Source organism: Telopea speciosissima, chromosome 8 (genome assembly GCF_018873765.1).
Source record: "Telopea speciosissima isolate NSW1024214 ecotype Mountain lineage chromosome 8, Tspe_v1, whole genome shotgun sequence".
NCBI classification, from domain to species: Eukaryota; Viridiplantae; Streptophyta; class Magnoliopsida; order Proteales; family Proteaceae; genus Telopea; species Telopea speciosissima.
Genome location: NC_057923.1, coordinates 8,860,228 through 8,883,716, shown reverse-complemented (window position 1 = coordinate 8,883,716; position 23,489 = coordinate 8,860,228). Strand labels below are relative to the sequence as shown.

At 39.5% G+C, this 23,489-nt stretch overlaps 1 protein-coding gene across 1 annotated transcript; it reads left to right on the top strand.

Annotated features, from left to right (window-relative positions):
- The first annotated feature begins 4,319 nt into the window (after nt 1-4,319).
- On the top strand, nt 4,320-22,879 carry LOC122672779. The gene is made up of 4 exons (XM_043870267.1): nt 4,320-5,020; nt 14,453-14,563; nt 14,727-15,017; nt 22,309-22,879. Exons 1-4 carry the CDS (start codon nt 4,337-4,339, stop codon nt 22,552-22,554), a joined length of 1,332 nt encoding a protein of 443 aa, XP_043726202.1. The 5' UTR covers nt 4,320-4,336; the 3' UTR covers nt 22,555-22,879.
- The last annotated feature ends 610 nt before the right edge of the window (nt 22,880-23,489 follow it).

The following is a 23,489-nucleotide window of genomic DNA, read 5'->3' as shown; positions in this document are numbered from 1 at the left end:
ATATATATATATATATATTATTTTATTTTTTATTTTTTTTTATTTTTTTTGTCTAGGATAGGGCGTTCAAATGGTTTTAAAAATTAAACAAGACAGGATAAAATATGTTCAGATATTCCAAAACGACAAAAAAAATGAAAATGGTTTGTTGGCATTAGACATCTAGATATTTTTAGTTCAGAGGGGGAAAAAAAACACAATATACACACATAAATTGAGAAATTATTACCTAAATACATTTATTCAAAGTTAAACAACTATACATCAAGGCATCATGACCCATTCTAAACCTTAAAATTCAAGCACCATATATCAAAGAAGTATATCATGAATGTTGTAGATCAAACTTGGATCTACAACATTCATTTGATCTGCCAATACTCATTAAAAAATAGGCTATATAAGTTTTGTTGTGTTTTATCCAGTATTTCACCCAAAAAATTAAGTTTCACTTTTTTTGTTCTCCCATTTTGATTTTTATAACTATATTACTTTTTAAATTTTAAAATTATTATTATTTTTCAGCCAATATTGTGGCCGATACAGGGTTCGATACCAAAAAGTGTATTTTTCCATCATTTAAACCCTTTCCGGATCGATTTGGTTCGATCCATATCAGTATCATGGCGTTTGTGGAGCAAAACTGTTTGTTGTCTATAATTCATTGAAGGCTCTTTGAGCTGAGGTGAAAACTTCTACTAGAGTCCAGATTCTCTGATTAAATATTAAGTCGGTCCATGCAAGCCAAAGAAACCGCCATATGAAGGAGCCAAGGCTTAGCATTTTCAATGGCTTGTTATTTGTTTAGAGAAATAGAATGTCCAACTAGCCAACCATTCATGAAGATTTGGGTTGGTAAGAGAAGGGACAAAATAGGAAAGAGTGCTACTAAACCAGGCAGCTAGCCAAGCAATGTATAATTATTAGATTCCAGGCCTCCACACATCAGGCATGAAGATTCAAGCGATAATTGGCGGGATTGGATACCCTCCCCTAAAGCTAGACATTGGGCACAAGAACACCATAAAAATTTATGATTTTAGGCAAAGTCTTAAAAGATCAAATATGTTTCCACACCTTATCCGAAATCATCTGCCAATCATGAGTACGAGAAGAGATAGCTTGGTGAGGGGATTTGTTGGCCCTTTGGTTATCAAGGAGATGGTAGGCAATCTTCACTGAGGACCTCATTTCTTGATGCTCCGGAGGGTTGCGAGTTTGCTATTGGGAAAAATACTAAGTTTGATTTTTTAGTTCTCTTTAATATTTAAGGGATGGAACTATAATTGCAGCAATATGCGATTCCAAGTTCTGTTGCCTTCATCAATTAAATTAAAAACCCATAAAAGATTGCAATTACGAGATTTGGGAAAACATAATTTAAAATTAGGAAGTATGGGGATCCAATTGTTGTTCCAAATGGAGATGTTAGCACCTGTACCTACTCGGCAGAGTAAGCCACTAAGCAGGACTTTACGGCCTTCAATGATGCTCCTAGAGGGCTGGTTTCCTTCTCTTGCTCAAGAAAATCACAATTGGGGGAGTATATGGCTTTGGGGAACTTGGTCCATAGAGAATCGGGGTTAGCAAAGTGTTCATGCAACCTTTGATAATATGGCAAGATTTTGAAGGAGTGGGTCAATGCTCCCTTTCTCTTTGGAGCGATAAAGCCTAGACCACGAGATCCAATGAGTTTTTTGAGTATTTTCAAACTGACTTCAATAGAAGTTAGAGACTACCTTCCTAATCTAATCATGGTGGGAGACCAAGAGATTGAAATGGGATCCTGCATAGTTGGAGATTGAACAAGCAACAAATTTCATCAAGACTTATTTACTAGCATGAGAGATGAGTTGTTGCTTCCATCCATAAACTTTGTTGCATACTCGGTCCCTGCTATCTTGAAAGATGGGATTTAGATACTCCATAATTTGTTGGAAGGCCTAAGTACTTGGAGGGCCCATTATTATCTTGCAGACCTTTGAAAACCACCGGTTGATATGAGGAGGAGTATTTAGGCTGAACGTGAGACTTGATTTCTGAAAGTTGATGCATTGGCATCTAGCTTTATAAAATAGCTCAAGGCAAGCTTTTAAGTGGTGGATCTCTTGGAGGTTAACTTATGAAAATAGAAAGAAGTCGTTTGTAAAAAGCAAGTGGGAGACAGCCAAAGTTCTATTATACACTTTAATTTCTTGGAGAAGGTTAAAGTCCGCTACTTTTGAGAAGATGCAACTGAGAGCTTGGGAGCATAGAATAAAAATGAAGGGAGACAGTGGATCACCTCGATGAATGTTGTGGGTGAGAGAGATGGATCCTTGATTTGAACAATTGATAAAGCAAGTGAAAGGATTCAAAAGTTATGCATTCCATTACAAAATCTGCCCATTGAACACAAAAACCCAACTTGATGATAACTTGTTTGTGATAAATTCAAAGAACTTTATATGGGAACAACTCACACAAGAGGAAGAACACCCAAATTAACGTGGTTCGGTCTTTGATATGACCTACATCCACCAAGAAAACTCACACACTCCTTGCTTTCCATGGAAAGATCCACTCAATAAATAATACAAGCTACCATCCCCTCAGCCCCAAGGATCACGATCAAGGATACCAATCAGTCACAAACAAGGAAACTCAGCCCAATCATACAACAGTCCTACCCCATATATACAATAGAACCAATCAAGATCAATCAAGACAATCTTACTATCTATACAACAACAATTGGATATTATCCATTAACAGTTTGATGAAAGGTCATTCAAGGTAATCGAAGACCTTCTGCGTATCAAGTTTGATAGTTCCAATCTTATGTTTACCTTTCTTCTTATGCTTGATGTAGTGAAACATCTCATGGACGATTTAAACATTGTTTGAAATAAACCAACTAGGGAAGAAAACAGACTGATATGGGACAATAATGTGGTCTAAGGCTTCTTTCAATCTTGCTGCAAATATATTTGTGCTGATTTTGACTATCAGATCGATCAAACTAATGGGCCAGGAGTGTTCAAGAGCTTTGAATTTATAGTAAATGATTTTAATCGTCATTAATATATATTAATAGATTAATTATGGTTTTAGGAATAGGAATCAGACTGCTTTTGGTCCTGGCCCCCAAGGGTCGAACCAATTAGGACCCTATATCCCCATTTTTTGGGAAATTTACATGATACCTCAGCCGCTGAGGTATCATGTAATTACAAAACACTCGTCAATTTTGGATAAATACTCATACCCTCTTATTAAAAAAAAAAAAGTTAAGAAATGCACCCATGTCATTAACTTGGGACTAAAAACGTTAGAATAAAATGAAATTGATCAAATTACCCTTCATGCTAAAATAAACATTTTTCTTCCATTCTTTTCCTTGAATGCTCTTGAAGAACCCTAATGGCGGAGAATCATAGACAGCTTCTTGAACGGATACACGACAAGATACAGATGGTAAGCCCTAAAAATATGTTCTTTTATGTTGGAGAGACCTATGTAACATTGGCTCCCTATATCATCCACCTTCTTTCTTTCTTAGTTGAACTTTCTAGGGACTTAGGTTTTGATGGGTTTTGCTTCTTCTTTTTTTTGGCAGCACAGAGTTTTGGGATACCATCTAATAAACAACATAAGTCTTTACCTCCAAAATGGTGTTTTGGGATTTGACCTATGTGATTCCTTCATATCTTTGTGATGAACCTCTATGAATGTTTGGATTGCTATGAACTATTATGGTAAATGCCTCCGAACGTCTGATCTTATAATTTTTATAAATAAAGATTGTTGCTAGTAAAACTATTTATGATAATTTTGATCATTCTATGCTCAAATCGAAGCCTTATTGTTGAGTTAGCCAAAACATTTATTTGTTCCACTATTCGTCATCTCGATTTTATAGAGGTAACCCATGATTCTGGAACTACGATCGAATCCGTAAACAGTTGCAAAGAGGTTCATGTATTTTGATCATGATAGAAAAGAAATGTCGCTATAATTATCGACAACCTTCTAGCTTCTTTTCCTCATTTCCATTGTTTTAGGGTGAGAACCAGGAAGAAGAAGAAGAAGATGACAATAGTGTCATTCTACCCAATCAAGGGTATATTGGCCATAAAATGACTTAAAACCACTTACCGAACAACTAATGGTAGAGGTGCATTTGTTAAGTTTTTTAAAAAAGTAGAGGGTATGAGTAATTATAAAAAATTTACGGGTGTTTTTGTAGTTACATGATAATTCAGGGGAGGTCTGTGTAAATTTTCCATTTTTTTTAGACGAGAACACTAGAACAGTTACAAATGGATGGATTCCTGCGGGGTGCGAGGTCTCGTGGATGGGAGATGCCTCTAGGCGGGAAGGAACGCCGGGGGAATTCCTGCGGGGACGTAAAAAATTGTCAACTTGTCATTCCGAAGAAGAGAGAAGCACTGTAAGGAGGAACGAAGAGAGCTTTGAGGTTGGATCGAAGGAGAGATCAGAGATGGTTGCTATCTCGTTTTACAGGGGGAACCTGCACAGGGTTCCCGATGTTCCCCGCCGATGGCTAATGCCAACTTCTCGCATTTCCCTCAAAGATTTCAGAATTCTCATCGGCAAGCGAACCAAGGCCCTTTCTCGCTTCTCCACCGTCACCACCGCCACCACCGCCGCTGTCGAGGCCACCACCTCATCTGACCCTAACCCTAGCCCTAACCCTAACCCCTGCTCTAACCCCGATTCAAAGCAAGAGGAAGGCGTTGGAGACAGTGGATGCTCCAAACAAAATCACCAATCTACTGAAACTACTCAGCCCCAATCCCATCCAAGTGGGGTCAATTGTTCTGATGAGCTGCCATCTGTTGGGCACGCTGGAGATCTAAACGGAGCGGACAGTGATTCTCGGTCTGAACAAACTAGGGTTACTTCAGACTCTCTTCCATCTCCTGCTGCCAAACTCGCCGTACCAGATGCCGATGCCCTCACTTCAAAAGCTTCGCAGGAGGAGAAGCCGGTGTCCTCGGTCCAACTCACCGTGGAGGTAAGGACTCTATGTCTTTATTGGGCTTGTTCTAGTGGGGATGGGACAAACTTAATTATTGTCAGCAATTAAACCGGTATAAACAGTAAACTGGATTTAAACTACATAAACTCAAAATCAAGCCATGCCTAATTTTGGTGCAAGAACGACTTCAAAAGGGGAACAATAATGTCATGAGTCCATAGTTAGCAAAAACGAGATTGGCAAAAAAAATGGAGTACTATGGTACGGGTTTTAAGCGGTAAAAACCTATAAACAGACGGTACAGGTTTTAAACGTTTATATTATAAAAAATGAACCAAAAAAATGACACTATTCTCATATAAATTGAGGAATTTCCATTGAAATACATGCTTCTAATTTCAGTAACCATGCATTGACCTTGAGTGAAGGTGATATCATGAAAAATGTAGCACTTCGAGTCATCTTTACGTTGGTGAAAGAATCAGGCCAGAGTTTGGGAGAGAGAAATGATTACTTAAGTCCAAGGTCTTAAAAAACGGCAAAAAAATATGTTAAGAGATGTAACACGATAGGGGGAGTCCCCCTGTCGTGGTTTCCTTTATTAGTTTATGTTTTTAATTGTTAGTTTCCTAGTCTAAGTAAGTTTCTTGTTTTAGGCTTTAGAATTAATTTGGCAAGAGTTATATTCCTTTTATAATTCTGTTTTGGCTTAAAATAAATATATGTTGGCGAGTACGGTAGAAGAAATATTCTATCGCACAACTCTTTTCTCCCATTGTTCTCCATCTCTTTCTATCTTCTCTCCTCTCTTTGTTAGGCACTGGTTACAGGTTCTGGGATTCATTACATGGTATCAGAGCAGTAACCAATACCTGGTTCTCTTCGTGATTTCCGTTTTGAGAGTCGTCTAGGATTTCCAGTTTGAAGAAGGGAACCCTAGTTCATAGAAGAAAAAGAACTAGGGTTTCGTATGCTGATGTTGCTGATCAATCCATGCTGATCTACGTTTATTGATGGCTTTAATTGAAAACTTGCCATGTCTATTTGTTTGATGATGAGTGGCCGTTGCTTCCCCTTGATTATACCTGAATTGATTCCTCTTGGCGTGCTACTGTTGGTCGTATGTTATCATTTTATTTATTTGCCGCTATTTTTTGTCATTGTCGAAGGCGTTTACTTGGTAAGCAGTGTTCTTGATGGTTCTCGAAATTTATTTGCTTAGTTGGTTACCTTTGCTGCTATTTGATGCAATCGATTGCTGGTGATTTCTTGGTCCAAGAAAGTTGCTGTTCTTGGTAGGTTACTGAAGATGGTAGTGTCCCCTTTCGGCATGTGTGTTTGCTGTTAATAAATTCCTTGATGATTGGTTTATCGATCGATCAATCGAAGAAGATGAAGAAGATAAAGAAGATTTATATACCGCTGCTATGGTTTCTGATATTTGCTGGTTCGAAGGTTTGGTCGATGGAGTCGATGATTGCTCTTGCTTTTTGTTTGCTGATCTGAGCATCGATTTGCACTTGTTGAAGATGGTCACCATTGTGTCGATTATGCTTGCTGATCTCATGCAATTTGCGATTAGCCGTGGTTTTCTTCTCGTTGCGTGAAGGTCTCAATCTCCTTGGTTCTTGCTCCCATAGTTCTAAAACTTGTCTCGACTCGGCGAGATCTCGGTTCTCGTCTCTGTTTTCTGAGAAACCGAGATGAGATGGCATACGGTACATCAAATTGCAATATCTCGCCGAGATCTGGGCATCGATTTGCACTTGTTGAAGATGGTCACCATTGTGTCGATTATGCTTGCTGATCTCATGCAATTTGCGATTAGCCGTGGTTTTCTTCTCGTTGCGTGAAGGTCTCAATCTCCTGGGTTCTTGCTCCCATAGTTCTAAAACTTGTCTCGACTCGGTGAGATCTCGGTTCTTGTCTCGGTTTTCTGAGAAACCGAGATGAGATGGCATACGGTACATAAAAGTGCAAAATCTCGCCGAGATCTTGGATCTCGAGTTGACCCATGGAAATGACCCTTCTACTAGGTATTTACTTACCTAACTCGACAGAACTTGACATATCTCGGCGAGATCTAGGGTTGACCCATGGAAATGTCCCATCTACTATGTATTTACTTACCTAACTCGACAGAACTCTTATATGCTTGCTGTGGAGCACTATATGCAACATTACAGCAACACATCATGGAAAGACTGTGTGACACTAGCGGGGACTGAATACTTGATTCAAAGTCATTTTATGTGATGATAGTTGTAACACTATTAAACAGTTTGATGTATCACTTTAACATTTCTGATTCTTATTTAAGTTGTTTAGTTATTAATTGAATGTTTTGCTTGCTTTCTATTACTAAATTTTGTGTAGAGTAGGGTATTTTAGTACATCATCGCTTACCAACCTATGGTCCGAATTGAAACTCATATTTGGACTTTGTTTTTGCAAAATCTGATAGTGCCATTATGTTGAAATGGCCTAAAATAGGCTAAATACCAAGTTTCAGACCCAAATTATGTCTAAAACCCATCGAGGCTTCGAGTCGGAAAAAAAATGCACTAACTCAGTGAGATCTCGACTCTACTTGACTCGGTTTTTCCAAGGGTCGAGTTGGAACCGAGACCCGAGTTTTAGTACCTTGCTCGCTCCAAATGGTTTTATGAGGAAGAAGACTTCCTCTACAAATTGGTAGAATATGATAAGTGCTTTGATTGCTTTCCATATTCCTTTGTCCTTTATTTCATTATTTGAGTTTTCCATTTATACGCCCTATTAGCACTAAGTCCCTCATGTCCTTATTTTACTTTTCATTCCAAGATTACCGTTTTGCCTTGGGTGGTATTTGTAATTAGATTTCACCTAATTACAGATATGCCATCCCTTTTTTTCAACTTTGAGTTATTTACCATTCTGCCATTCCCCTATTTATCTATCCAAAAGCCACTTGAAAATTTTAATTAATTACCAGATTGCCACCACTTCCGTGTACTTATGTTTTGCCTCTCTTGGATGTATCAATAGTTGGGTTTTAAGATTGGGATTACATTGGGATTGATGGATTAATTACAAATTTGCCATTCTCTTGCTTTGGTGGACCCCGGATCGCGTTGGTTTGGGATTTTATTTTCTATCGTGAGCGGTGCTTCTCTTTATTGGTGATTGTATGTGGCTGCTCTTGATTGATGATTATTGGGATCTTATTTGTTATGGGATGATATTTATTGTTGCCATGTATTGGTGGAATATTCTCTGAATTATTTGTTCACGTGTAGTGCTACAAGTGAGGGGGAGATTGAAGATGTCTAGTCTATTGTCTGTGAAGATGTCTACTGCAAGCAATTTTATCTGAGATATATATATATACTAGTAAAGTTACACGTGCAAATGCATGTGTTTGCTTTTTTCACTTATGAATCACCTAAATGAACACCTAACATTTTAGATGTTTACTTAAATAATAAAGTTGTTTATGTAAAAAAACATTACAGTAACTCTCAAGTTCCATGTATTGACCAAATCAGCACTACACTTGGCTGTAACAAGTGTAGTGCTGAAGGGTATTTTTTTGGTAGAGAATGAGAGAGTGGATAGCAGAGTCGTTTATATTTTTTTTATAAGAATGGAAAAGTCTTAGGAAATGAAGATTCCTTACCTAAAAATAAGGAAAAAGTATTTATTTTCTCAATTTATGAATCCTATTTTTTTGGGAGAGCGAGATGAGAGAGTGGATAACAGAGTCGTTTATATTTTTTTTATAAGAATGGAAAAGTCTTAGGAAATGAAGATTCCTTACCTAAAAATAAGGGAAAAATATTTATTTTCTCAATTTATGAATCCTATTGTTTTTTGGGAGAGCAAGATGTACAATGAATGTACATAGACTCGTTTGTGGTTTTTTTTTTTTTTTTTTTGAAGAATGGTGAAAAAAAAAAAAAAGCATTAGAAAGTTAGAAAGTCTTTTTTTTTTTTAAACTTATTAAATAATTTAAATATACTTACCTAAAAACAAGGGACAAGTCTATTATTTTCTCCATTTATGAACACTAATTTTTTTGAGAGACCGAGATGTACAGTGAATGTATATAGACTTGTTCCTATTTTTTTTTGAAGATAAGATTGTTGAAAGGCATTTTTGGTAAAAACAAGGGAAAAGTATTTATTTTCTCAATTTATGAACCCTATTTTTTGGGAGAGCGAGATGTACAGTGAATGTACATAGACTTGTTTTTTTTTTTGAAGAATGGGAAAAAAAAAAAAACTTACCTAACAACAAGGGAAAAGTTTGTTATTTTATCAATTTATGAACACTATTTTTTTTGGGAGACCGACATGTAGAGTGAATGTATATAGAATTGTTTCTATTTTTTTTTTTGAAAGATAAGATTGTTGAAAGGCATTTTTGGTAAATGAAGATTACTTACCTAAAAACAAGGGAAAAGTATTTATTTTCTCAATTTATGAACCCTATTTTTTTTTGGGAGAGCGAGATGTACAGTGAATGTATATAGAGTCCTTTGTTTTTTTTTTTTTTTAAGAATGGAAAAAAAAAAAAAAGCGTTAGAAAGTTAGAAAGTCTTTTTTTTTATTTAAAACTTATTAAATTAAATAGTTTAATTATACTTACCTAAAAACAAGGGAAAGTCTGTGAAGATGTCTACTGCAAGCAATTTTATCTGAGATATATATATATATATATATATTTTTTTTTTGGTGTTTGGGACTCAGGAGTGAGTATGATTGTTGTTGGATTGCCTTCCTTGAGAAGGGCTTTTGTGTAGCCGTTGGAGCTACACTTATGGGCTTTTGTGTAGTCACTGGACTGCACTTTTATGGGATTTTGTATAGCCATTGGAGCTGCACCTTTTATGGGATTTTGTGTAGTCACTGGAGCTGCACTTTTAATGGGATTTTGTGTAGCCATTGGAGCTGCTCCTTTTATGGGATTTTGTGTAGTCCCTAGACTTGCATTTGGAAAGGACGTTTGATGTAGCCGTTGGGTGCTGCATTTTGTTGACTTCCTTGGGAAGAGCTTTTGGTGTTGACTTGTTGCTGATTGGATTTGTTGGGCTGCTATTGTTGATGGATTTGTTGCTTGGAGTGCTACTTTGAGCTCGCTAGTGTCTATGACTGCATGTGTTTAAGACTGGTGCTGCCTTTCATATTTGTTCTTGTTGGTCCAAGCTGGAGCTTTCTTTTGATATGTGTGTACTCCAGCTTGAGGGGGAGTGTTAAGAGATATGTAACATGATAGGGGGAGTTCCCCTATCGTGGTTTCCTTTATTAGTTTATATCTTTAATTGTTAGTTTCCTAGTCTAAGAAAGTTTCTTGTTTTAGGTTTTAGGCTTAATTAGGTAAGAGTTAAAATTTTTTTTGTAATTCTGTTTTGGCTTAATATAAATATATGTTGGCAAGTACGGTAGAAAAAATATTCTATCGCACAACCCTTTTCTCCCATTGTTCTCCATCTCTTTCTATCTTCTCTCCTCTCTTTGCCAGGCATTGGTTACAGGTTCTGGGATTCTTTACAAAACGGAAACGTGTTTAAAATGGGAATGCTTGCTGTTTGCCATTTTTTCCTGTATGTTTGGGAAACATACGGCAAAACGTGGTTAAAACGGTAAAAAACGGGAACACGCCTTTTTTGCTAACAGAACTCATGACCAGGACGTGAAGCAGACCCAACCTAAAAGGGTTTGATATGGGTTTTCTCCATGACGCTCCACATTTGACCAGGGTTTGAAAGAGTTCCCTTGTATAAATACGTATAGAAGTGTTTCTTATCAGCAAAAAGTGGTGACTGTTGAGTTACCATCCCTACTTTGGCTCCTTTTTTATTCCAATATCTCCCTTGAGACTCTTGATCTTTTTCCATTTACCTATTTCATGACTCTATACATGAGCCTTTCTGAGACTTGCTTTGTACACATCATAAGACACACCCAAAAAAAAAGTATTACAGTAGTAATGAATAATGATTATCTCACGAAGTTAACTGTTCATGGATGTGATGAAGGCAGAGTTAAGCATTGTGGTACAAAGATGGGTTGGGACTTGGGAGGGTAATTAATGGATTTCTTTGTCCTCAAGATGCATTCTTTGTTTTTATCTTTGTCTATGGGGTTTAACTGTTCACCTAGGACATTAATGTGATCAAGGCTGAGGCTGAACCATATTGGGTTTAGTGATGCTACTTTATAGAGATGATACTATCATATTGTTTATAGATGGGTTACAAGGCAGCTAGTCATATATGTGATATCCCTATATTGTGCATGACTAAGAATTATAGTTGTCAGAGATGGATGAGTGGGAAGCTATATTATCTATTTTAAAAAAGGAGCCGTATTTGTGTCCAAACAGCTGTACCTGAACTTATAGCATCAAGATGATATAGGTGGCAAAACTAGAAGGATGGATAAGAAGCTTTTGCAGGAACCTGGAGTTAGCATTGATAGTTCAGAAGATGAAAAAAACTTGACTGAGATGGTTAGTTAATTATGAAACGACTGATGTGTGAAGCATGATAAGATGATACTTAGGAAACTTAGATGATGCATGGTTCTTGATATGTAGCAAGGAATCAAAATCATGTTTTATGTCACCCTTTTATATTTTTTTGCTTGTAACCTAGTTTCTCATGCCAAAACTTTTCCAATTTCAATAAATTGGTGTTGGTAGGGAGGTTAGTGAATTACCTCGCCAACATTATTGTCAAGGCAATGCCTAGGTGGCTCGGCTGCAAGGTAACCATGGAACCCCAAGGCAACCACTTGCCGAGGTAATCAAGAGAGAGAGAGAGAGGGTAGACATACAGGATTAGTTAAGTTATTGTCTTTATTTATTTTTTGAATGAATAAATAATTCAATTACCAAAGGAGGAAGGAAAAAAAAGAGGGGGGGGGAGGATACAAGCCAAGACCTGCCAAAGGCTAAGCCAGACAAAAGGGACAAGGCCCTAACAAAAGCGTAAATAAAAGGGGAGCCACACGCTCGCAAAAGGAACGACACCTAGCCATCCAAAACCAGGCCAGGCGCAAGAGAGACTAGCCTGGGTCAATGGGCTCACCACCAGTAGCACTATTCCTATAATCCAAAAAGTTATGCGAAAACGACTCTGGACCGTGCCTGGAGTAAGTAATGTAGGGGCGCTTCTTGAGGAAAGGAGGGAAACTAGGATTACGGCGACGAAAGACATGGAGAGTTTGGGGAGAAGAGGAAGCTGGCCCATTAGGACAAGATGGGCCAGGCAAAGAAGGGGTGAAAATGGGCTGGATCGGGGGGAGGAATGGGCCCAGAAGCATTTGAAATAACGGTCAAAGAGGGGACCGGCCCATTAAAGCCAGATGGGCCAGCCAAAGAGAGGGGGAGAGTGGGCCGAAGTAGAGGGGGAAGGGGCAAAAAAGAGGGAGCCAAAGGGGGGATTATCGAGGTCAGGGAAGGTCTAGGAGTTAAAAAACTCTTGACCTGCTTTTGGAGAAAAGAGGAAATCCCAATGTTCGAGGGGAGCTTTGGGGAAGCCCGCAGAGGGATGCCAGGCTCAGCAGGTGAAAGAGCAAAGGGGGCTTGCACAGGAAAGGAACAGGTCGAGCAGGAGAGCAGAGAAGGGTTTGTGGTATTCAACTCCTCGGGGGGAGAGAGACCACCATCGTCATTGAGGGTGGCAGACTGAAGGACAGAGAAACGATTAGGATCAGTGGTAGCAGGATGGGGGACCATCGGTCCGGAGGGAGAAGGGCAGCGAGGGGAAACTGACACCCGAAGGACCTTCCAGCGAGACTTACGAGTGCGGCTTCTTCCCCGGCCACGACTGGGATCATGTTGAGCAGAAGATGCCGGAAAAGGCGAGGCTACAGGCTCAGACATCCCTGGGGGGTTAACTTTGCACACAGAGGGACTTCTACAAGCCCTGGTGGAGTAGTCTTCACACACAGTAGCAGCAGCGGCAGCAGGGGTCTTGCGAGGAGAAACTACATCACAACCAGAAGTGGACAATGACTTGCACACAAGGGAGGAGTGTAACCAAAAGACTTGCAAAATTTGCAGTGGGGCAGCAGCCTTTCGTAGAAGATCTTTTGTTGGAAGGAAAAGCCATCGTTGTCTAAGATAGTGACAGAAGATGGAGGAGGACCATAGGCAGAGACGAGGACACAAATCCTAGCAAAAGATAATCTGTCCATCTTCTTTGTGCGGTTGTCAGAGAAAAGAGGCTTTCCGATCACTGATCCAATAATGCTCAGGCCCTTTTCACACCAGAAATGGAGTGGAAGACCAGGCAGAGTAATCCATAAGGGATGGAGAGGAAATCAACCTTGTTTAGTTGCAGATGTTAATCCCACTGTCAAAGGAAGATAGTGTTTTTCCCCACCAGCCAAGGGCCTCCCTCAAGGGCTTTCAATTTGTCTTCTTTATTAGAGAAATTGAAGATAAAGACTCTGGATTCAAGAAGGAAGGTATCCATCGATCCAAGAGATAGCCATTGCTTGGAAAGAGAAGACTTGACGATATTGAAAGGTGGTCTGCTCCCTAGGAAGTGACCAACCAGGAATTTCGACCATTTGGAGATTTCAGAGTCAAGAAGCCCTCACGGACAGAGGCCAACAAGACGGTCATCGACAAGGGAAGGAGGCACAAAGTGAAGAGGATGTCCCTCCCTTTCAGAGGAGGAAACAGGCTTGAAGAGGGAGTTCCAGGACTTGTTGCCAGGAGCAGGGAGGGAAGGGAGGGGCTGGAAGAGAGGTTAGGGAAGAGGGGGGGGGGGAGCAGGAAGATGGAGGGAGAGACCGGCGGCCAAAGCCACCGGAGGGATATCAGACATGGCGGACAGGTCTCACATCTTCGCCGATGTGTTACTGTTACTGCAGGGGTGGAGCGTCTCCATCGATAATGTTATTTTCTTTTTGGCATCGTCTTTATTTTTAATTTTAATTGTTTTTAAGTGTTTTAGTTAGGTTGGTTTAGGATCTATTAGACCAGTCCTGTTTTGGGTTAGTTTCCTTCATTACTTTAGTTTCCTAGTCAATTTATGTTACCTTTTAGTTAAGGATTGGGTTAGGCCTTTCTTTTTTTAATGTTTTGAGTCTGTTTTATGAGTTTCTATATAAGTTTGCAAGGGGTCCAGCCTTGTACACAAATTTGATTGATGAGATTTTTTGCTTGAGCCTCTTCTTTGTTCTGTGAGATTCAGATTTGCTGTGAGACTTAGTTGAGAGTGGGAATCCTCAAAAGCCTAACTACACCCCCCACGTGTGATTTAAAGTAGAATTCAATCATAAGAAGTTTAAGATCTCCTCGCTAATGCTGTCTGGGTGTCCTCTGCTATCTTTGGTCTTACATTGAAATACTGCTTGCATCCTACAGTTTTTAATGACTTGCACATGGATTATCGTTGCTGGACCTTTGTTTCCCCCCTCCTCTTTATATAGATTGTTCCTTTAACAGTCGAGAGTCGTCTTACTTGACAGGTAAACGGTTTGGCTGTACTTAGTGACAAAGAGAAAAGGAAAAGTGAATTGGAGGAGAAGTTGCAAAATTTAAATGAGAAGAAGCACAATCTAGTACAGATGCTGAAGCAGGTGAGATTTTGTTCTACCTTCTTGAAGATCTGGCTGAAGTGCGTGGTGGGTGTTATTTCTGTAGTTCTGAGTTATGTTTCACTTTTATAACTGCAGATTTACCTCTTTAATCAGTTCTTTCTTCATTCTGTTAGTAGGAGCTAACATTGTTGGTGTCCTACAGATTTTAAATGCTGAGGAGGAAATGAAGAAACGAAACAGTATGCAAGCATCAATTACTCGCCCTTCTGGTTCTCTACAAGTGGATGCTACAGCTGAATTGGGGTCAATTACTAGGCATGCTGCTCCTAAGGTGAGCTCCGAAGCTAATTTTGGTGGTGATTTAGAAGGAGAAGCCGAAGATGTCTCTAACCACAGTACACAAAGCCGCCATTTGCAACGCATGCGCAGCACATCTCCCTCTGCTGCTTCTCCTCTCAGAAGGCCTATGTATAGCCCTCTTCAACACAATCCAGTAAGTCATGCGTATTGAATTCCTCAAGCAGGATATCACTACTTATTATGTTTCTGCCTGTTTCATGCATCGTCTTAAATTGCATTTCCAAATCAAGAACCAAGTCTCAACCTGGTTTGGACCCAAAAAAATTCCAAAACTTTTGTCGGGATGTTGATGGAATTTTGGGTTTGGTCAAATTTGCCAGGAACTAAAATACTTGAAACTTCTTCCACATTTTCTTCCTATTTTTTCTCTATCTTCCCAAGTGTTGTCTATTTTTCATATTTTTTCTCTTGTTTCTTTTCTATTTCTTTTCCTTTTCTTCTCTAGTTTATCGATCATCCCTATCTATTTGAAAGTATGCATTTCCTTTGCAAACTCTGGTTACTCTCCAAAATGCTTGGAAATCTCAGAACTCAAATATTTCCCACAAACTTTAATACCTGGGTGTCATGTGAAGTTTCAAGGTATGCATGCCTAATCAGATAAAGTAGGCATGTTTTAATCTAGTCATGATTTTAGTAAAATATTCATGATGAATATAGTTGGCGATTACCATAATAAATTACAACCATCTGCTACTTGTTGCTAATTGATGCAGATAAGTCACCTAGAGGGCTTATTTTAGTGGAAATAAGCCTTGGGTTGTGTTAGGTATGCATCAGGCCTCTGATTCCATGTGTCTTCTTTGTAATGGGCCTAAAATGTGGAAGCAAGGTAGGCGTACGGGATTTGGCTTAGAAGTAGTTTATTTTCATTCCTAGTTCAAGTAGGAATAGTTAGTTATTAATTGTTTTTTTAAGCTTTGTAATAGCTTTTTAGTATTCCTATTCATGGTAGGAGTTTGCTTTCAGGTTTACTAGTTAGAATGGGAGTTTATATTTCAGTCTATATAAACATGGTAAGGCTTCTAAAGCCACTCATGATTTGATTAATTGACAATTTGAGAGCATTGAGGCCTAAGGATCTGTGAGTGATCGATTGGAAAGGATTCCCAAACCTGAGATAGGTCAACTTCTTGAACTTTTCTTATCCCATACTCTGTTTGCCGCCAGATTGAAGCTTGTGTCTAAGTTGGGATCGATATCTTGTTGCTGTGGTTGTTTTGATTGCTGAATTCCAGAGGGTTGTTGGTCTACTGTCTATTAATTTAATTCCAACCGCTGGTGATCAACTTTCTGTTAAAATTTCTGTTTTGTCATTCTATCGCATTCTCTGTTTTGTCCCCAGTTTAGCCAACATTATTTACCCCCTAAAACCCTAACCCTAGATCTGTTTCACCTGTAACAGTAGCACAATATAGTTTCACCCTAGATCCTTACTCGACCACAGTTTGGGGCCCTTCTGATTTCTGGTTTGTGAGGTACTTAAAAATCTCTCTTTTTTCAGTTTCCACTATTTCAGATTTGGGTTTTTTCAAATTAGTTATAATTCAAGCATCTGATTTCTAGAATACTTTAGGGCTTTGAATTAAACTACTGAGATTGAGGTCTGATCCAAGTTTCAGGCCAATCTGTTGGTTGGATTGGATTTAATTTCAGTTTCAGTGTTTCAGTGTTTCACTGTTTCTGAGATCTCCGCCCTTGAGATCACTGTTTCCTAAATTTCTCCTAAACCGCGCATCAGATCATTCCCATCTTTTGAGGGGTTCTTATCCTTCTTATTCACTATTGTTTCCTAGAGTTTGGTATTAATCTGAGAGGTTTAAGAGTTCAGTCAATTTTGGGGTTTGGTATCAGAGTGGGGTTTGTCTATCTGGTAGGGTTTTAGAGTTCTTCCTACCTACCCCTCCTAATGTAGATGGGGTTCAATTAAGAACCACTGATGCAGATACACTACCTTGGACCGACCCAAACCTAGTTGGTTATCCAAACCAAGATGAACCAGTTCCCAACCATGTTCTGGTTCAGTAGGATATTTAGAATTTATTTTATTTGGGAAAGATATGCAATCTTTTATTTTAGGGTAGCTATTAGACTTATAGGAAATTTCCAATTTGAGTTTTATTTAATTTCTATTTAGTTAGTCTAAGTTTTAGGAAGTAATTAGGTGTGTTTTATTTCTCTTTATATATGATGTAATTCCCCGTCGTTGGAGACAGATTTGAAGAATGAATTGAGTTTATGGTTTGAGTAGCCTGAGGGCTGTGTGCGTGTGCAACTCTAATTCTTCTATTGTTCTCTTGTGAAGCCCACCATAGCAGATTACCACCTTGGGTCTGCATTATTTGGTATCAGAGCCGAAGGATCCAACTCCATCCCTGTTAATCTCTCTCAACCATTCTTTTTCTTCTCTATCCCTCTCTTCTGTTACTGTTCTGCAACCAGCAGCAGTGAAAAAAAAAAAAACTGCGTATCGCCCTCCCATCTCCCATCCCTCTCCTCCGACCCCATTGAAACCCCAACCCCACCTTTCCCATCCCCTTCTACCTTCGCTGAAACAACGGAAACACACACAAAAAACAAAAAAGTTCGACTCTGTGGGAACAGAGGTCGAATCCAAACTCAGTCCCATCCCTCAACTCAACCAGAAACCCAGAACCCTTCTCTTCCACTGCAGCCCTCTCCTCCCTTGATTTCCAAAAAAAAAAAACTAACTCTGTGATATCATCCTGTGATATCACAGCAACCCCAACCCGCAACAAACCCTACCTCCCCTTTTCAGTGACAGCCCCCGCCGCCCTTTCCAGCGACAGCCCCTGCCGCCCTTTCCTTCTGAAATATAGGGTTAGACCCAGTGAAAAAAAGGAGAGCAGAGAAGGTAGAGCGAGAGTCAGAGAACGTCGAAAGGCAAAAAAAAGAAAAGAAGAGAGAAAACTCCTACCTGGTTTGAAGCTGCTGCTGCCTTCTTCTGTCAAAGTCGCCGTCCTTTGCTGAAGTCCAAGTGTGACTCAAACTCCTCCAACCGCTGTTCGATTCTCCTTGTTGAAGTCGAAGTTCTAGTCGAACTCCCCAAGCTTCAGCCATGTTTCCTGTAGGCATCCTCTCTGGTTACCAGCGGTAGAAGCCAAGTCCATCACGTCTTCCAGATTCTCACCCTCCCATAAGTTATTCCTTTAATCCCATTTTTTTCCAATAGTGCCCCTGCCCCACTATATCTGATTTAAACTCTTATTCTCATGTTCTTCGAAGTATACCCCTCCCTCTCATAGTTCTTTATGCTTTCTAATTTTTTTTCCGTTTCCATAGTACCCCTGTTTTTCTCTCTTATCACCTCATCCCCTTTAATTTTATTTTGTCCCAAGTAAATCCCTAGTTTTTAATTTTTATTACTCATCATACCCTTTTTTTGGTTTGCCTTCATAACCCTTGAAGATTCTTTTAATTACAAACTGGCCATGGACCGTTTCGTGTTCAAGTTTTGGGCCGATTGCCCAATGGAAAGCTTGCTATGTTGTTTATTGATGAAGGGCAAGGCCATAATTTTGTCGCCCGATCTGTGGCAGAGATGTTATCCAAGAACGACCAGATCATTATTCACTCTGAGGATTATGTATTCGTCGAATTCTCCGTTTCCTATTAATGTGATGGTGCTCATTGTGAAGTGTTTGATTCTCCTCGGCGTGTTATTAAATTGGGTCGTGAATACCTAGAAGAACGAAAAGGCATCATTGATCGTGACGGAAACTTGTGCACCCTACATCCTTTTCACATGCCCTAGACATTCATTCTTCATGGGTTAGTCACGTAGTTGATGATTTTTGTTCCAAGCCAAAAGAGGCAGCACCAGTGATACAGCCTCAACCAGAGCAGCCAAAAGTGGCGGTAACGGAAGCTGTATCAAGTAACGACGGACTCCAGTGCAGTGAAGGCCATTTCCCATCATGAGTTTGTTCTTCCTCATGATTTCCCTGACATGGATGCACTCCCATTGCTTCATATTTTGGAATTTCTTCAAGTTGCAGACATGGAACCATAGCCCCCGCTCAAGAGCTTTTATTTCTACTATTCTACAAAACTCGAGGTCAAGTTTTTCTCAACACCGAGGGAATTGATGCTGATACACTACCTTGGACCGACCCAAACCCAGTTGGGTATCCAAACCAAGATGAACCAGTTCCCAACCATGTTCTGGTTCAGTAGGATATTTAGAATTTATTTGGGAAAGATATGTGATCTTTTATTTTGGGGTAGCTATTAGACTTATAGGAAATTTCCAATTTGAGTTTTATTGGGTTTCTATTTTAGTTAGTCTAAGTTTTAGAAGTAATTAGGAGTCTTTTATTTCTCTTTATATATGATGTAATTCCCCATTGTTGGAGACAGCTTTGAAGAATGAATTGAGTTTATGGTTTGAGACTTTGAGTAGCCTGAGGGCTGTGTGCGTGTGCACTCTTCCTCCCCCCCCCCCCCCTCTTCTTCTTCTGAGATTTCTCCTCTCTCAACCTGCAACTCTAATTCTTCTATTGTTCTCTTTGTGAAGCCCACCATAGCAGATTACCACCTTGGGTCCGCATTAACCACTCTATAGTAGGATCGATGATAGATTGCAGCAGAACATCAAATTAGAAACAAAAACAGAATTAGTAGCTTAATAAATATGAACCAAACTAACGAGCAGAACTTCACCATATTTGGATCGAGTGAAGAAGGTTTTGAGGGGGGTTGTATGCTCCAAATATCAGCCAATTCTAATGGCTGGTTGCAGAGTTATGATCTTCACAAGTTGCAGTAGGAATAAGACTGGTTGTTCAGACAATCGGCTACTGGTTTGGGAGATTTATTGTATCCCTCAGATCTGCAGTCAGGCAGCCTTCAAAGGCTGGTCGAGTGGGGCTCTTGAGTGCCTGAAACAGTCCTTCAAATCTCACCCTTGTTTGGAGGAAGAGTGCTGAGATTAGGGTCTTCGAAACAGCAGCAGAGACTAAGAAACTGATGCAGCCGCAGGTGTGAAAAGTGGTCTTCTTTGCCTCTGAACAGAAACAGCAGATTCAGTTGATGTTTAGGATGCTTTCTAGGTCGTCACAGATGTAGAAGCAGCAGTTGGTTGGAGTCACACAACAACAGGAACAGTAAGGAATTGAGTAAGAAGAAGGGGATAGGGGGATGGGCTTTCTCAGCCCTGGGTCTCTCACCCACAGCTATCCCAGCTGTTGAAACAAGGAATTACACCCATAATTGATGGCAAGCTTGGCCAGAAAATTCTATTCTTCAAAATCTGCTCTTTCCTTGCAATAGAGGTCCTATTAATAGCTTAGGCAAGCTTACAATAAAAACAGAAACTTGCTAAAATAGAAAGTAGGAAAATAGAAACTACTGAAACCTAACTAAAATAGAAGGTAATTAAAATTAGAAACTATTAGGCTTTATAGTTCAGCCACATGCAAGAATAACTAAAATAGAAACTAATAGATTTAGTAACCAAGTATTACTAAGAGAATAGTAACAAAATAAAATCAGATCTTCAAGTCTTCTAGTAGCCAATCCTCTTACTTGTCAAAGCTTGGATTCTCATGTAGTCCCCACCAAGGCAAAATAAGGGGCTGTGACACTGTTCACGTGAACAGTGTATTGGCCTCTTTTTCATCATGTTTTGTCCTACATCACCTCCACTACTATTGTTTGTGCGAGTCGAGCGACTCGAGCATCAATCAACTACAATTCGGTGTAATTTATAGGATGTGAAATAGGTAGGTCGTCTGGTTGGTATCCATCACCACTGGAATGTCCAAAATAGTTGTCTTTATGTCATCCATTATATTGCTGTTATTCAATTTGTCAATAGGGGTTGCTGTTTCGATAAACACCTGAATGGCTCCGAACCAGCGTGATTAGAGCTGTTATATTTACAATATATATGTCTCACTTTCCTCAATATTAATGAAACAACCATAATGACGGTCCCCCCCCCCTCCCCCGCCCCCTTTTACTCCCCTCTCCCCCAAAACAGATCTCAGAAATCTTTAATGCCTGGAAACCTTCATCATATCAGACTGTCCAAATTGCTGCAATTTTAATCTGTCTTGTCCTTCCCGCTCCTTTGGGTAGCTTTCTGGAATCTGGGCATTATTGTTGGCCTCGCACTCAAATCTGTGGAAACTTCTTTCAAAACCTTGAACTCCAACATTATGGCTGTTCTTGATGGAAGAAATGTTGGGGAGTTGTCTTCTCTGCGTGCTTGATGGTACCATTTTCAGACCTTTGAATTTCCATTATTATGGCTGTTCTTGATGGAAGAAATGGTGGGGAGTTGTCTTCTCTGCATGCTTGATGGTACTATTTTCAGACTTTTGAATTTCCAACATTATGGCTGTTCTTGATGGAAGAAATGGTGGGAAGTTGTCTTCTCTGCGTGCTTGATGGTACAATTTTCAGACCTTTGAAAATTCAAAGGTCTAAACTTTAGAGACCTGACTTACCAAATGCATTATTCAAAGTACATAGCTGTCAAAGTATCGTCTAGGCGCCTAGGTCCCAAAATCCGTTGTAAATAGAAGAGGGAGGGGGGGGGGGGAAGAAGGGAAAAGATGGAAGAAAAGAGAAGTTTCAGCAGCAGCCATTGTGCTGTTGGAGTTGCAGCGGCTGCCGGAGCTGCCAAAAAAAAAAGCGGCACACTGTGCTGCCAGAGTTGCATAGGAAAAAACAAAGAAAAAAAAGAGGCAGCAGCAGCCTCTGTGCTGCCGGAGTTGCAGAAGAAGACAGAAGGGAGGAGGTGAATCATACATACCTGGGTCACCGTTGAAGAGAAGAAGGCATCCATGCACATTGACTCGTCAGGAGGAAGAATACAGATTTCAGTCTGCCTCCCTTTCTCCTATTCTTCGGTTGTCAAACCCTAGTAAATGTCAACTTATATTTAGTTGTATGATACAATGCATGTCACTTAACTTGCTTATTGTACACCAACAAATCAAAAACAGTTAAAATGCATCAAGTGTGTATAACATAAAAATAAAAGAAAATCAAATATAAAATCTATCATTTACTTATATGTGGACACTTGGGCTATGCTAGGCGCCCTAGGGGACAAGGCGCCTGGCCACCACCTTGGGTCGCCTTGTTTTTCTTTTGTGAACGTAATTGTAGTTTAATAGCATTTGATGTAATGTCACTTTCTTACTCTTATCTTTACATATTTGGCACATAGAAACTGTTAGTTCCATATCTAATATCTTAGTGCAACTGTATGTGGTACTGACATTGGAATGATCTTCTAAGTCAACTTGAGGGGAAACGACTTCCCAAGATAACCATGTTAGAGTTCCATGGGAAATTTTGTTGATTTCAAATGTAAATACTTGAGGTCTCATTTGGATTCCTTTCTTGCTAAATTCCCATTATTCACTTGTACAGTTACCATGTGTTTGCAGGTTCTGAACACCAACCGAACAAGTATTGGAACTGCTGCGCATACCCAGCCTGCTACAGCCCTATCAATGCCCGTTATAGCAAGTCCATCACGTTTTGCTCCTACTGGGCACCAAAGCCATTCTGCAAATATGGCAACAGTATCGGTGTCTGGAACACATTATGTTGCCTCATCACCTTCTCCTGCAGGATCAGGGGGTACTTCAGTCTTTAGAGATGTTCGTTTGACCAGTCCTTCATGGAATTAGTAGGGATTCAGTTTATATCTCACATCTCATGCTGAGCTGTAAGCAATATAGTGTACCCTGGGTTCAGTAATATTGCATTTCGAGATGGATTGTTATGGAGAAAAACAGTGAAAACATTATAATGAAGCTTAAGCAATATAATTGTCATCATCATGATAATCCAAGCTTGATCTCAACTATTTGCAGTGATTTGTTCCATCATTCAGCTATCTAAGGTCATATCATTCCCTTGCCCTTTTGTTGCCTCTTGTTGTCCCTAAAGGATATTCAACTTGCACATATATAATGTATTCAATGTGGCAATTGTATTTGAAGCTTGTGTCCACAACTTTTACTGTTTACGTTTTTTCTTTCTAATTGCCCATTTTTCTTTAAGAATGTAAGTAGCTTCTTATCACTTGTTCTTGAACAGTTTATGTTTTGTTGTTTCTTGTGCATGGATTAATGAGAGAGCATATTCTCTACCTCTCCACTTTAGATTCTGTTGCACAATTAAAAAACTTTTCCTCAGATATATATTTTTTTGGGATTTGGATGGATAATATGTTATATTCAATTTGCTCAAAAGAATACAACAAGACTCCCCACAAGGGAAAGCAAAATGCAACAAAAAGCCACTACCCTCCAGGAGCATTCTTATCCACATTTTGCTGTTGGATATGAAGATCCCAGGATAGAACCATATGCCTATTCCTGGGAAATCCAAGCAAGACCAAGCTGGAAGATCAAGCTTGCCCTGAATTTCAAAAGAGATAAGAGTCCCAGATTTGTTGAGATACCTAGATTTCCTGGTCAATCTTTTCAGTTTCCTCTCCATCCAGATGTAGTAGATAGTTTCACAGAAGACTAGGTTCCTCATAGTGTTGAGGCACAATTTCCCATTGAAGCTCCTCTTAACCCATCTCCATTTCCTGTCAAAATTAAGAATCTTTCTC